The following is a 15,590-nucleotide window of genomic DNA, read 5'->3' on the forward strand; positions in this document are numbered from 1 at the left end:
ATACAGAAAAACAAAGTATTTGTGTGAATTGAGGTGGGATTTGTATGTGAACGGGGAGAACTGTAAATGACATCTCACATAGCCATCATATCCATTAGGATAATAAACAGAAAGAAAGGCTCACACCAAGCGTTGAAAATCCAGGGCGGCAAGGAATAATGGAAAAGTTACAGCGACTTTTGGGATATAAAATAATAAAATACTGTCTGTGTTATTTGAAATGTATAAACGCAATTTGTGCAGTATCCATTTATTTGTAGAGGTCAAAACAGCTTATGGCAGAAATGCATTATAAAAAGAAGCATTTTCAAATTAACTAGGTTTACTAGAGATGGGCTTTATTTCAACTCACACTAACATAATGCCTTTTATTATTTATTTAATTAATGTTAAACTATTTACACATTTGAAGTTGATTTGTGTTCAGTAATAAGATCGTATTTTACAATATCGGGACATTTTGTTGGGTGACACCTAAAATCTGGATTTAATTACTTAATTATTGCTTTGTTTTTCAGCAGGGCAGTTTCAGTTTTTTCAAGAAAGACTAATGAGGCAGTACCTTCTGTTCTTTTTCACGCCTGGTAAGGAAAAATTGGACAGCTGTCTTGTACATGTGTTTCAATTATCACCCATTTAGTCCAGTTCAGGGTCACAGAAGACTACTGCGTTACTGAGCATGGCACATAAGGTAGAGCACTCCCTCTAATGGTCAAAATAAGAAATGCAGGTTGAATTGTATTCCTGTTAGAAACGCAATAATACTCTTAAACCCAACATATGTGATATTCTTTGGTTTGGATATGGAATGACTGAAAATGTTTTGCCTTTTCATAATTTAATTCAAAACAAAGGCCAGTATTGCCCAAGTGTGTTCAGTAGTATAACTTGGCTTTGTGTCGCTATCTGGTGTGGTAAAGAACCTCATGCAGGCTCTGATGTTTCTGTACATGTATTGTTATTTGGTCTGGAAAGAGGTTGATATAAAAATATAATGAAATAACCATCATGCACTACTTCCTTTCATACAGCTTGCATGGTTTGGTTGTGCACATCAAATTGTATCAGATAATTGCCAAATAGAAAAATAATATCGATAACACAAAGGGTTAGTAAAAAGGCTAATTTAGTGTTTTCATTGTGGTTCTTAAATGAATTCGTTCTAAGGACAGTTTTATAGCAAAATTATTTGTAAATTGCAGTAACTGTTTCTACCCTTCAAGTAGATTCAGAGCATCTTTCCAAACATTTTCCCCAAATCTATCATATTCATATACCATCCAGTCACTACTATGTTTTATGTTCATGTTAAAATGCAAACACAAAACTATACAACTGCCTAACAAATACTCATTTTATAATATTTAAAAGCCAAGAGATTGTTTTAAACCAAATCATTGCTCAACAGGTGCAGCAACAGTAACAAAGGGGGGCTTGTCTCATCAAAGAGGATTTTAAATGAAGCTCTGTGGTTTTAACAGAACCTGATAATATGAATTTGTGATGATGAAAAACGGATGTGGTGTTAGATAAGTTGGCGTGTCACCCATTAATTACAAGTCCTTATTCTTTAGGACATCTATTAATGCTGACAGGGTCAACTACCCTGGATCCCTTCTCAAATGCAACAGGTCTTCTATTCAGCTTCACATTTCGTAAGCAGCCCACAAACGGTGAGGGTACGGGGACTCCCTTCTGCTTTGTGGTCCCTGAATAGAGAAACATAAGATCAGAAACCCACATTACGTTTAGCTGACTCTTGTATCCAAAGCGACGATAAATAAGGGCAATAAACCACAAACAAAAACCAATCAAATCTTAATTCAAATTTTTAAATGAAAATGCAATGACAACAGTTGAACTGATTTCCCATTTATTCAAGCAATATTAAAGAAAACAAGTTTGATAATGATTTGACATGCAGTTGAATGAGTACAATGGTCGAAGAAAACCCAATATTGTAAAAAATATCCGGTGAGTTATTTTTTATTTACCTCCGATGTAAAGTGTATCCAGTCCTGTGTAGTCGGATGTGAAGAGGAAATGTTTCCGCTCAGACATGGAGTCCATCTGCAGTTTGATAATGTCACCTTTCCTGGACACTGGAGAACAGTATAGAATCTTAAATTAGTAGCTGCTCATGTATCATCACGTTTTTGTAAGGTTGTCAGCATGAGAAGGCATACACTACCTGTTATCACGTGAAACTTTCCATCACAGAGGCTTTGTGGAGGAGTCACTGAGACACTGACAGCACTGTTAGCATCATTTAACTTTACACCCACCTGGTGAAAGATTAAAGTCATATTGTTTGAATGCAGTTGTTCTTTCTAATTCCCTCCTGATCAGCTGTGATTGGTTATTCTAAAAAGGCTTTACCTTGTTTTCCTTTAAGAACACATTTAGGCTGGTCTTGTGACTTTGAACGTGGAAGAGGAGACCTGTCAGATATTGAGGCCGCAGCTCAAAAGCCAACACAAACTGAGAGCCAGCGTTGAAGTAATTATCTAAAATAGAAATATTCCTTATTAGATATGAGGTCAGTGTTATGTGTGAGTTACATTCACACACCAACAAGAGGTCAATTCAACAGGCACCATGAAGTTTGACAAACCTAAGGCGATATGACCACCACCAAAGTATGTCCCCATCTCTGTGAGCCCATCAAAGCAGGGTAGAGTTTTGTAGCTTCCTTCAGGCTCACCGATAGCTACGTCATTCATTTTGAAATCCCGTATACAACCGATAACACTGTTTATGGTAATGTTGTGTCCCTGAGGGAGGACAGAAAGAGATAAAGGAAAGAAGGTCAACAAATAAGGGGAAAATGGCTTTCTAACAGTCAATCAGTGACTCAGAGGTGTAATACAGACCTTTGTATATCCCTTGATATCGCCTCCCAGATACACAGGGTTGTGAAAGTCTAAAGACGATCCTTCATTGTTTGGCAGGTGTCCATCAGTCACACGGATCCCATCGACAAGCAGATGAAAAGAGCTCTTCTCCACACTGAACTCCACCTGTCACACAGGTAACACGACCCAAGAAAAGTTATTCCCCATAAGATGCCAAACTGATTTTAATTCACAATAAGTTTAAACTTTTTGCAAAAACATAACTAGACAACAAGGGCCGTCAAGCTTTGGACTCCTTCATGTTGAAAATATTTGAAAGTGGTGTGTACTCTGATAGACATTCTTACAAAGAGTTATTATATTATAATAACACAAAGCCATCATGCATATTTTGGATCATTTTTGCAGTGTTGGTTTCAAAGCAAATCATCTGGAAGCAATGTAAACTCAGTAAGGGAAATGTTGACTCATCTAGTTCAAGCCTTAGCTCTTCATATAACTACAGCTAATATCATTTGCAAGAGACAGGAAATGTAGACTTCTGTTGTGCAAAAATGAAGACCTAAAATTACTGCAAATTGTCAGTGGTATATTTAGCTCCATTGTAAGCTATGTGTGAGACTGGAAAGTGTTGTAGGCTTAGCAACAAAAAAGCCAATTACTCTGTGCCAGTCCCCGTCACTGCTCTTCTGCTTGTGCTGGATGAGTCTGTTTTGCCCGAGGGACATCTTGATCTTGCCATTGGCCATGTAAAGAGCCAGCAGGGGGATGACTCCTCTCCCTGCTACATGGAGAATCAGCCCTTTGGACAGCTTCGTCTTTACGTCAAGAGAGAAATGAGGCCTGAGACACAAGAGTGAGGTCTCTGTTAATATGAAAGATTAAATATAGATAGATAGATACATTTAAAAGTGTATTAAGGGAGGTTTTATTTGACAACATACCCAAAAGTACACCAAACCAAAACTATAAAATACCCGACCAACACTCATAATTTCCACATCTTCAGAAAGTTATTTTATTGTTTTGTATAACTGCATTACCTGTGATTGAGGTCCTGTTGTGGCAGCGTGTAACTGAGCCAGCTGTGCTTCTCATAGAGATGATACTCTGCATGTTGTGCTTGCCGATATTTACACTGGCTTCCTGCAGGAGCCTGAATTTGACACATCGCAGAGAAACGCATCGCTATTTAATTATATGAGCAGTGGGGTAATTATCATGGTGCTGTATAATAATGGCCTCTGTGCTTTCATGGTCTTTTACAACACAGGCTGGTAAAAGTGTGTGTGGCGGCAGATATAAACGGCAAAGGCCAAGGACTACTGTATGGTAACCTTTTGTGAAAATTAGCTTAGATAAATCAGCTCTGTTCACAGCTAAATAAACATAAATGTCTTCCTGGTTTCTTTTAGCTTTATGTGTCCCTTTACTTTGAAAGTGTTGCAAACTAGGAGTGGAGGTTGAAATTATTGTTGCAGATATGGATTTGTGAGAAGATCTTTTGTTGTTGTTTTTGCAGATTTTGTCAAACCTGCAATATTGCAATCATATGTTTGGCATATAAACCTATCTGACTTGTTTGACTTAGGGCAGTTATTGTTCAATGGCATTTAAACATGTTCTTGTTTAAAATAGCTGCCTAACACACAGTTGTCGGAAGTGAAAACAATAGGGCAATAGATGGTTACAGGTTTTGTAGAGCAGCTGTTGACTACAGAGTCAGGTGATTGTCTCTCTGGGTTCATCACTATGAGAAACACATTTATAGCAGCTTTAAAGTGGACCTATCATGCTATATTTGAATAATATAGTGTAGGACCATACCTATATAAGGCATATTTATAATTTTTATTTTTCAAAATACCAAACAGATCATACATTTTAGCCATTCCTCATTTCGCTCAATTTAACACCATCTTTTCATGGGCTGATTCTGTGAGAACAGCACCATCTACAGGCCTGACATATGTACTACAGCGTATCCAGCGCTTTCGAACGGCAATGTCCGTGGCTGTCTCCTCCTGATTGGTGGAGTTGGCCCAATAGCCGTAGCGCCACTTCTGTGACGTCACAGAAGTGTTCAAATCTGGATCATTCTGTATCAGATCCGTTGCAGCCCCTTTTTAAGAGATTTGGGTATGGAGGAAAATAGAGAGGGTTGTGTTTTCTGACACTTGGTGAGTTCCCTGGAACACCGGGGGACACATATTCATGTATAAAAGACGTACAAAAGTGCATTTTGCATGATAGGTCATCTTTAAGCTACTGCTGGCAAGAAATCAGAAGTTCAAAGAAAAACGTTACCCTGTGAAGAAAGTGTCTTGTCTCCTTTATAACCTCCTTGATTCTCCTGATGCTTTCTGTCATGTTGGCACCAGGAAGCCTCTTCCCGCTGAGAGCCTCAACATCTGTGATTTTGTCCTTTAACACAGGGAGGGCTGTGTTCAAGTTCTTCACTGAACAATCACAAAAATCAAACATAACTCAATGAGATTATTTCAGCTAGATTTCAGTTTAGCAAGATTACATTTATGAAAGCAATATAATTAATAATGTGTATTTTTTCTGCCATTGAATACTCACATGTCTGGACTGAATCAACCAAAATATCGTCAATATTCACACTGACATCGGTCAAAGTTAGTTTCTGCACTTCCTGGCTGATGTTCCTGAGTCTCTGTGTTATTTTACTGACTGTGGAGTTAGAGGCAGACGCAGCGTTTTTTGCAGACTCTATGGAGATGCCTGTGTCGTCTGAAATCGAAACACCATTATAATCCGTTGTTAAGAAAGTACAGTGTGTAATATATTCTTGTCAAGTGATCCTCAAACCTTTTCTGATATTTTTGAGGTTGTCACTGACTGTAGAGATGCCCATTCGCAGTGATTCTCCTTTTTCCATCTTCTTCTTCATGCCATCTTTAAGAATGTTCATTGTCTGGGACTGCACTATTAAAAAGAAATTAGAAAGGGTTTCAATTTTGTGAATTTAAAAGTAATAAAATGTGTTGACATAAAAAAACAAAAATACTTGGTATAAATCATGCATTCCTCGCACTTTTAAGTGTCTCGTTGGCTTCTGTCCATAAACGTGTTGATTTCTCTTTGAGTCCTTTGGCTATGTTGACAAGACCTGCCTCCTTTGCATCCTAATCAATAGAATCAGAATAATATAATGCTATTTATATTATTTAACATCCAGTTTACATTACTAAAATCACCTGTTACCTTTAATGCTCGCTCAGCCGCCTCTCTGCTCTGACTTGCTGCCATCTCTGCATTGTCTTTGGCATTTATGATGCTGTTATAAGCTCCTATACCCAGTTCACTGAGCAGGTCATCACTGATGGTACTAGCATTATGAAGCAATCTGAAATGACAGTGATTTAATATTAGCAGTTGTCTTTAGTGTTAATAGTCACCTTAACTATATCCACTTTCTTAAATTCCTCTGTTTCAAACTTACGGTAGAAACTCTGCTGCCATTCTGCTGAGCTCCTCTGCGTGCTCCTCAGCCTTAGTAACACTGCCCATCGTGGCCTTCATTTGGAAAATGCTATTTAACTTTTGAAAGAGTTTCCACTTGGCGCCATCTACTTCAGCTGCATGGTTTTCAAATTTCTGCAATTTTCATACAATGAAATCAAATTGCACACTAAAAAATGTGTCTGGTTATTATGCTAGTACTTGCTGCTTACTTTCTTGGTTTCCTCAAGCATTACAAATATGTTGGTTATATTCTTTAGCAGATCTTTAGTTATTTGTGTGACAGGACGGAGCCTCTTTTGTTCTCTCCCCAGCTGAGATTGAAGATGCTGACAAATGATAAACAAACATAAAAACATCAGGGACAACACACAGTGAGGAATGTATAAGGCTACCAGTGCTAGCTATGTACCACATCACCTCCAGATGTTTTACGGCATTACGACCCCTCTTGTTGAGGGCCTCTGTCGTGTGCACTCTGTCCTCAGCATCTGACAGCAGCTCAGCCATCTCCCTCAGAGCAGAGTCTGAGACCATCAGAGACTCTACAGTCAGATTCAATACTGTGGCTGACACTGAGGAAAAAACACACTTATTATTGTACAAGTTAAGGCGATCTACTCTGTTACATTGATATACATTTTCTGGGTTGTATATTATATATATAATGGAAATGGACCAAACTGTGTTATCAATTTGTTCCTCCATTTCCATTGTTATCCTTGCTATCGTATTATCTCAGCCAATGGGACTTTTGCTAAGCTAAGCTAACCGACTGTAGCTATACATTTATATAAAAAAGTAAAAGTGGGTTGTATCCAACTGACGTAACAGAACCTTTCTGCATCCTTTTAGCCATAAACGGAGCTGTCTGAACATAAGCTCTATGCCAGGAAGTAATCAATGAATCCATTTAGTTGTATCTCACATTTGTGCACGTCCTCCTGGTCTCTGCCATCTCTGTCTCTCTGAGCAGTGCAGCCTTTGTCTCTCATTTCCTGCATGATGCGCTGAGCCTCTTCCATCATCCTGGCTTTGCTGTTTTCAGAGAGAGTAGCAGCCTCTCTGGGTTTCACATCAGTTTGCTGCTTTAATGAATCTGACAGATGCATGGCAATAACAGAAACACTGCTTTTAAAATATATACATCTGTTGGTCACTTTGGCATCATTATTCCGTCACACAACATCATTGATAAGTCTTTGTTCTTGCCCAACATCTACACAGGGCTGTAATGTCCCGAAAATGTAAAATGATAAACTGATGTAGGCCTACCTTGTATTGCTGCGAGAAGATCCTCTGCCTTCGACTTTGTTTCATTCACATTCTGCACAACCTTCTCCAGATCTGATACGGCTTTTCGTTTCTGAAAGGTTTATCATGAGTAAAACGTTGTGTCAAGGCTTCTCGTATTCTTTCAGATTAGTTTTTGTACATTACTTGTTATCACTGCATCAAAAAGAAGATAGCTTATTCATCAAACTCAGCAGGACATTAGGTGGCATTGGGAGTATGCCATTGATGCATAACACTACCTCCTGTCTACATTTACAATTTAAATTTAAAAAATGCAACAACCGAAAAATTCAGTTTCATTTTGATTAACTGAGGAAAATTCACTCCAGGTACCATGTCAGTCCGTTGACTCAATTTGTCTCTGACACTATCCACATCTGCTTCCAGCTGTTCAACCAGGTGTCTCACAGCAGTGCTGTACCTCCAAACCAGATTCTGACACAAAGGGGAGTTAAAAGTACTTGGAAGTTTTTGCAAACTCTTCGGCAAGCACTTAATAGAAGACGTTTTAAAGGACTGTTACACACAGCTGAAACCTGCATCCACTGTATCTCTGTTTCAGAGATGTTGTCCTGCAGGTCGTTCGGCCAGGAAATTGAAGCGGGGCCATCGGGGACCTTCTGCAGCTGCTGCTTCATCAGAGCCAGGACATCATCCATCGTCTCCAAGTCCAACAGTAAGGACATATTACAGCTGTCACATTCTGTCACCAGACACAAGCACAGAAACACTTTACCACATTTCTATGTAATTCTTCTGTGCCAAAAAGATGATTGTAAGCCAGACGTCAACGCAAACTCACCATGGCAGTGAGCGCCGCTGCTGCTGTTATCAGATGCGATGCACTCTACTCAAAGAAAAGTGGATTTAATCACAATAATGCTGCAGTTTACTATTTATGAGCTACTCATCCTGTGAACATTTTATTTTGGAGCTCAGAAGTGCATTTTTTCAACATAAAATACACAACCAAAAAGATTGGTATCATTATAGAAACATCTAGGTGTATTTTGGGGAGTTTGTCCCCTACTAGGGACCAAAAGGCAGGATATCTCGGCCTCTGCAACTTTGATTTTGTCCTCCAACGTTTTGGAAGTCAAACATAAACTCACCTTACCTTTTGAAGCATAGAAACTAAAATAAATCACTACTAATGTCTCTCGGTTTGGGAGCTGTTTCTCTCAAAACGTTGTCTCTAATTGTGTGAACATTAATATTTACCTCCAGTCAGAGAATCACAGATGTTCAAGCTGCCCTTGCAATTGCAGGGCTTGCAGCTGCTTCCATGCACCATTGGGTTGCCAAAGTATCCAAACGCACATCTTAAACAGGACAAACAAATCATTGTTGTTTCAGTCCTGTGCCTTGCATTGAGCATTGGAAAATAGGGAATAGGATGCAACATGTTGCTGCATTGTTGGTAATCTTGAGGTGTTTATTAGCTTGTGTTGGGTGAGTGTCCGTTTTTCCACCAGCAGACACACCTCTCACATCTGTCTCCACTGTAACCATGTCTGCACACGCAATCCATCTCTCCTGAGCCAATGTCCAGGCAGGCCTGCCCAAAACTGCAAAAAGACACATTTACATCCTAATACTAATTCAGAGCAAAATCAGATGAGCCTGGTTGAGCTACGTAATGAGAAATGATCTTACTTGTTCCATATGAAGGGGCATGGACAGGGACGGCAGGTCCTGGTGGCTGCGTCTCCATAGAAACCCTCTTTACAGCGCTCACAGTGGTCCCCAGTGGTGTCAAACTGGCAGTTCTGGAGGTTATATCAAACACAAAATGAACAACATGTTTTGCCTTTGTGTCGGTCCACAACATTTAAGCTGCTTGTGCTGTAAATAAACACTTGTGTCTGTGTGTATGAAAGAGCACCAACCACACAGTTCCCTGTTTGCTCATCGCACTCCTTGGAGAGTCCATTGCAGCGGCATGGCACACACTGACCCCTGTATAGTGCCGCCCTCTCTCTGTAGAAGCCAGAGCTGCACTTCTGCACAGAGACAGAGAGATAAACAATGGACTGTAGGATCATCGACACACGCTAACACTCACAACCCCACTCACCTATTATAATCATGCTGCAAAGTGATTAACTAAGAATATGTGAATTGTATGTTATTGATTACATATTGTATCAGATGCATTAACTCAGAAAATACATTGTCTCTAATGATCTTAGTATGTCAGGACGTGACATGAAGAAACACAGGATTAAGAACGTGTGTGTTTGTCTAAGTTATGTCTAGGGTTAAGCTTAGGATGCCATAACAATTATTCTTGAGAAATTATGAAATGTATGAATAAAGTGATAGTGGCTGTATATAATGTCACACCACAATATGATTCACCTTTTGAAAGGGTAGGAACAATTTCAGGTGGAAATATTTTTTTTAAATCCAACAAAGCGCTGCATTACCTGAGTGATGGCGCCTGCTGTGTGCTTGCTGAAGGCAGGATCACAGAACTTGTTGGTGCTGTGTGTCCTCTGATTGATCTGACTGTCATGTCTACGCTTTGAGCGTTTCTCAGTAGAGTTACAAACCGGAGCAAAGCAGAGCAAAAATAACCACACTGCACTAAAAAGCAAAGATATTTTCCACTGCATTATAAAGTATTTAGTAAGCCATGTCAGTGTAGCAGTGAAAAAGCCTCCCTCTCCCTCGTAGAGCTCCTCCTCCCAAGTAAACCCTGCAGCAGGTGAACCTTGGAGCGTTTTATGTTAGACTTCTGAAGAAAAGCGCGGCAGTAAATCAGGCTCAAGGTTCAGAGAGGTGCGGTTGAACTTGTAAAGAATGATGAAGCATGTATTTGAACAATAATTGGTTGAACAATGCAACATGCAGATCAATAGACAAATAGGCAACTCGTCAGAGAAAATTATTCCAAATTTTATTATTAGTCAGTCCAGAAGTTAGGATACTTAGTTGACCCAGTAGAAAACCGATCAGAAGTTGTTTAAAATGGTAGAAAACAAATTTACACAAAAAATACAAAGCCCCATTTAAATTTCAGACACATTCAATTTGAAGCTCAATTAAAATTGAGTCACCCCTTATTATAGGTGTTACTGTAAACTAATATATCAAAGAGTGAGAGATGTTGCAGAATTCAAAATTGTACTTTATTTTGTATTAAATGTACCTGAGACAAAGTACATTGTGTCTCTTAGAAAATAATTAATGATATTTAAAGCCCAATTATGAAACTTTTGTCAAATTGGATTGTGGCTATGTGGGGATCATATTTATGTTCTCCAGTTTAATCCCTTCATAATATGACACAATGAGGAAATATCCAAAGGCTCAGCACTGTATATTTCCCAGGGTCAATAGGTTGAATCTCCCACCTTCTTTTATCAAGAACATAGGACTCTATGAAAACTAAATGAGGAACCCTCTTATGAGTATAAATTATCATATAGCTACCTTGAGCTCAAATTGAGAAGAATCATGAATCGGTGATCTGACTCTGTAATGTGTAACATTTGCTCAAATAAGCCACCATTATCTTAAACGGTTGACTAATGTGTGTGTGTGTCATAACTTAGAAATCCACATACAAATTGGTGTGTGTACCACGTCCCTGAGAAAAGCAAAGTGTCGGAAAGGTTCATAATGAGTTGCAGATAGAAAACATAAAAATGTGAAAGTCCAGTGGAAAAGTTCCACATTTGCAAAAAATCATGTCATCAGACTCATAGAATAGGGTACAAGGAGTAGCTAGCGATGCCACAAGTGTTTCTGCCGTCTCTGACCAGCCGCATGTAGCCGCCTTCACCCCAACTGCTACCCCAACTAAAAAGAAAAAACAGTGATTGATAAAAAAGAAACACTTTTACATGTGGTATGAATAAGAAATGTAATTCTATACAATGTCAAACCAGTCATTCTGTATGTAGTTCTGACCTGTTTTTGATGATCCAGTAGTCCTGGTCTCCTTCAGAGCCGTAGCCCACCAGCAGCACCGCGTGACTCAGGTTGTTAGGGTTACAGGCGGGCTCATCATATATTCCTGCAAAGTAAAATTCAACCTGCATTCATTTATTGTTTGGCCACTTGTGAGCAATGGAAATACGCTTTATAGACCATAGTGACATATTATTGCATAAAGTTGCTTACTTACACCTTCTGATCAGATACTCAGCAAGATAAGAATTCATTTGGAGTCAAGTTATGAGCTAAGGTGTTGGAGCGACATATTCGGTTAAGGGTTTTCCAGTGTCAAGCACTTATGAGTCTGCATCAATTCCTATTAGTTTCTGTCAAACTGTGCATAGTTTGTGTTTTATGGAAGACTGCAACCACTGCTTATGAGGTTGCATACTGCCACAACCAACTGCACCAGTGGATTTGTTGCGTCTGAGTTGCGCTCCAGCAGTTTATCGAAATATCCTTTGCTCCTGTCATATTGAGAAGAACCCCCCCAAAGTCTATGCCCACGACTAATGTTTGTGTGATAAATGTACTTCCAATTTTCAATCTCCTTTTAGCTTAGTTTTAGTCATTTCCAATTCCTAATGATCTTGTTTTTCAGCTGCTAAATGCCAGATTCACCAGTAAATATTCGCCTTGTGTGTCCGCTGTTTGGTGCTGGTAAGGTAGTGTATGTACGTAGCTTTATCAGTACCAAAAACAGTCATGACCAAAACCAATATTGTCTGGGTTTGTCATTATATGCAACTTCTTTAACATAGACATAATGATTTGATTGAATTTTAAGTTATAAGAACATGATTACAGCTGCCTGAAATGTATTTATTGTAAATCCCCAACATATAAATTGTCCAGATGGAGATTTTTAAAATTAACCTGAGCTGTAGAACAAGAAGCTTGAATGATCCGCGTCCATGGCGACTGTGATTGGGCCGATAGTTGCCACGGCATCAGCTAGAGCCTGCTCATCTCCTTTCGGTATGAACCTGTATTCTTTGATATGTGCCACTGCAAGTCTGCTATCGTAGTAACAGGGCTGGGTGTCCTGTTGAGAGAAGAATGCTTAAAGTTATCCTTAGGTTGAACACAGTTATAATAACTTAATTGAAGTGCTCTGATGGAGGCAGAGCCAGCGGGTTGATCCTCACCACTGAGGTGTATGGGTAGGAGTTTGTCGGCAGAAGGCCGTTTTTGATCACGTAGTCATAGGCGTTGGCCATCCAGGCACCACTGCAGCCATAGGTACCATAAGATCTGGAGCAGTCCACCAGGTTCTGTTCACTCAGAGACACAAGCTGACCTGTCCTCTTGTATATTTGTCCCTCAATAGCTCCCGTGGTGCTGAAGGCCCAGCACGAGCCACAGTAACCCTGTGAATATCAATTAAAACATACATATTTCAAGTTGTTCATGATTCTGTCTACATGAAAAACATTGAAAATGAATGAGAAATGTCTTACCTGGTCTTTCACTTCAGTGACATAGCCCATCTTTCTGTAGTCGACAACCAGAGCATCTAACTTCTTAGCAGCGTTGCGAAGGCTGCGGCTCGAGACGGTCTTCCCTCTCTTCACAAATTGGGAGTCTATCACGGCACCTTGCAAAACCCGGAACTCTTGTCTAGTCTATGTACGGAGATCACAAAAAAGTAGTTTCCAAATCATTCAAGTCATTGTATAAAATGTAGTTAACAACTTATCTTATTTGTTCAAGCCAAATCATTTTCCATGACACTTATTCAATTTCTTGCCAAGAGTTAGATATGAAGATAGATACCATTTCTCTGTTATCAGCCAATTAAATGGCCGTTATAAATTGTTATCTACCTTTCTATACATTTGACTGGTGCAAATAATAGGGCAAACAGCACCTACGCTCATTATGCTTAAGGGAAAGGGAAAGTTAACATCGCAGCTGTGGTTAAGATTGAAAATAAAAACTGTTGTTTCAATGCAGGCAACTAAACTCCTTAGCGTTAAGAAAAGAATTGTAATTTGGGTTGAAAATAAAGATGTTTGTTAAGTGACATAACTTAAAATATGTTGAGTTGTTTGGCAAGAAAGTAAATAATGGGTTGTTTGTTGAATTGCATCATAATCTAATCCTATGGACATAGATTAAAGATATAAAAACAAATACACTCAATCATAGATTCAGATTAGAAGTTATTATTTGCATTCATCAATCATTTGTCCGTGTTGGGATTTTCAAAAATAATCTATTATCAGTTTGCGTACACCACAAAAGTTTTCTTTAAGTTCAACTTCAAATACATTTGAGGTCAGGCAGTGGAGCTTTTATCAATGAGAGGAAAACAGTACTTCTTACCAGGTCTCCGTATTTATTCATGGCCATAGTGAACGGCCTCATCCCCCTGAAAAACCCTAGATTATTATTTTCAATCATCCGTTTGTTCCCCTCCCAGATGATCTGCCTTTGCATATCGTCCTGCAAGACAAAAAAAAGCATATTATAGAAACACTTAAGTGAATCAGAGCTTGAATGCACTTTACTGTTGGTTTTTGTATTCAACCCAGCGTCATTATCACCATATCTTCATAGGATATGCCATTGCTGCTCTTCCAGATCTCCCACTCGGTCAGGAGCAGCTCGTCTGAGTCTGAGGCCACGAGCTGCGGGCAACACAGCAGCACCGAGAGCAGAGCGGCTCCCAGCAGGAGGCCGGTCTGCTGGACTACAGAAACGACAGCATCATAGAGTCACAGCTTTTCATTGTACCTCAACATTATCAACGTGTGTGTGACTTGCATTGTCACATACAGTAACATTAACAGTGTAAGCATTGACAACCTTCTGGATGTGTTATTGCAGTGTTTCATATTTGCTTTTAATCAAGACTATAAATCAAAAAGATAACAGTTGTTGTACTTACTGAACTGAGCATATCAGCGAGCAAACTCATTACAACTGGGCAATCCTAATAGTTACCTAGTGTTTTGTAAAGTCATTCTACACAGTATGAAGGTTAAAATTTTTTTAATCAAAACTGCATCACTAATATATTTCCAGTGGTTTTTATCTTCCAAGTCCAAAATGTGCAATTTTAGAAAAGCAAATCATTGCACTGTGTAGCACTTATTTTATAAAAAAATGTATTAGATGTTTTCTTATTGTTTTACTCTACAGTCTGTCTACTCAATAATACAGGCTATTTATTCTAAAAGTGAAAAAAACGATATATTGTTCTCTCGTGAAACTCTGTAAAAACCTGATTGGCAACATGAGTTACATGACTCCACGTTTTATACATAACAAAATAATATTTCTTATTACTGAACTCTGAATAAAATACAATTTAATGTAAAAACATACAATATATCTTATAAAATCAAATACTTTATGAATAATGCTAAACCACCACAGGACAAAGTCCACTTGCTGCATGTACAAAGCACTCTTTAAAGCTTAAACACTTGCATTAGTTGCATTTAGCAGAGGTTATTCTCTACACAACAAAAACATGTTTTAACACATATGAAATAAAAAGCCCTTGCCAGCTCACCTTCATGGATGTGAGTCTGTTTTGTTCTCATGGTCTGAGAGGGACTCTGCAGCTACACAACAACATGCTCACTGTCAACGTTCCTTATATATCTCTGCTATAAGGACATTGTCTCCACTATACTTTAATGAGTCCCGTAATCAACACTTATGCCAGCACCTGAGAAGAACGTAAGTCAACAAAAAAAAGATGCTTTCCCAGCTCTTCCTTGGTAATACCCCTATTATCATTTAGAGAGAGCTAAGGCTGCAATAATGTAAATCCTTCAATTACCGGTTTATGATTGAGCATAACATCTGAAATCTAACTTTCCAAAATCAGCTGTGGAGGATGTGCACAGATCATTTACTTAAATAAAAGCAGCACTGTGGGTATGTTAATAACTTATTACAAGTATCAATTCTGCATTCAAAACCCGAAGCACTTCAGTATAATCAAAAACATTTGGAATGTAGAAATGACAAAAACGTATTGGAAATAAA

The 15,590-nt window shown here is 38.8% G+C and overlaps 2 protein-coding genes across 3 annotated transcripts; both read right to left on the bottom strand.

Moving 5' to 3' along the window:
• Positions 1-317: 317 nt before the first annotated feature.
• lama3 (laminin, alpha 3) lies at positions 318-10,325 on the bottom strand. Of its 2 annotated transcripts, XM_079679173.1 has the most exons (26): positions 10,070-10,325; positions 9,530-9,643; positions 9,297-9,409; positions 9,125-9,208; positions 8,862-8,962; positions 8,443-8,487; positions 8,168-8,343; positions 7,974-8,075; positions 7,620-7,710; positions 7,273-7,443; positions 6,765-6,919; positions 6,557-6,673; positions 6,325-6,479; positions 6,087-6,228; positions 5,917-6,007; positions 5,691-5,807; positions 5,442-5,612; positions 5,163-5,314; positions 3,899-4,011; positions 3,518-3,698; positions 2,874-3,020; positions 2,615-2,774; positions 2,380-2,507; positions 2,192-2,285; positions 1,995-2,102; positions 318-1,709 (listed from the first exon to the last, which is right to left on the bottom strand). In XM_079679173.1, exons 1-26 carry the CDS (start codon positions 10,256-10,258, stop codon positions 1,564-1,566), a joined length of 3,363 nt encoding a protein of 1,120 aa, XP_079535299.1. In that variant the 5' UTR covers positions 10,259-10,325; the 3' UTR covers positions 318-1,563. The 2 variants fall into 2 exon arrangements, with proteins under 2 accessions (XP_079535299.1, XP_079535300.1); XM_079679174.1 differs by lacking the exon at positions 7,974-8,075.
• A 277-nt stretch (positions 10,326-10,602) lies between these two features.
• cts12 (cathepsin 12) lies at positions 10,603-15,240 on the bottom strand. The gene is made up of 8 exons (XM_079647017.1): positions 15,109-15,240; positions 14,135-14,280; positions 13,914-14,033; positions 13,046-13,210; positions 12,734-12,955; positions 12,462-12,630; positions 11,559-11,664; positions 10,603-11,447 (listed from the first exon to the last, which is right to left on the bottom strand). The coding sequence occupies exons 1-8, from the start codon at positions 15,137-15,139 to the stop codon at positions 11,348-11,350; spliced, it is 1,059 nt and encodes a 352-aa protein (XP_079503143.1). The 5' UTR covers positions 15,140-15,240; the 3' UTR covers positions 10,603-11,347.
• Between the last annotated feature and the right edge of the window lie 350 nt (positions 15,241-15,590).

The sequence above is a fragment of the Notothenia rossii genome (assembly GCF_949606895.1).
Source record: "Notothenia rossii genome assembly, chromosome: 1".
NCBI classification, from domain to species: domain Eukaryota; kingdom Metazoa; phylum Chordata; class Actinopteri; order Perciformes; family Nototheniidae; genus Notothenia; species Notothenia rossii.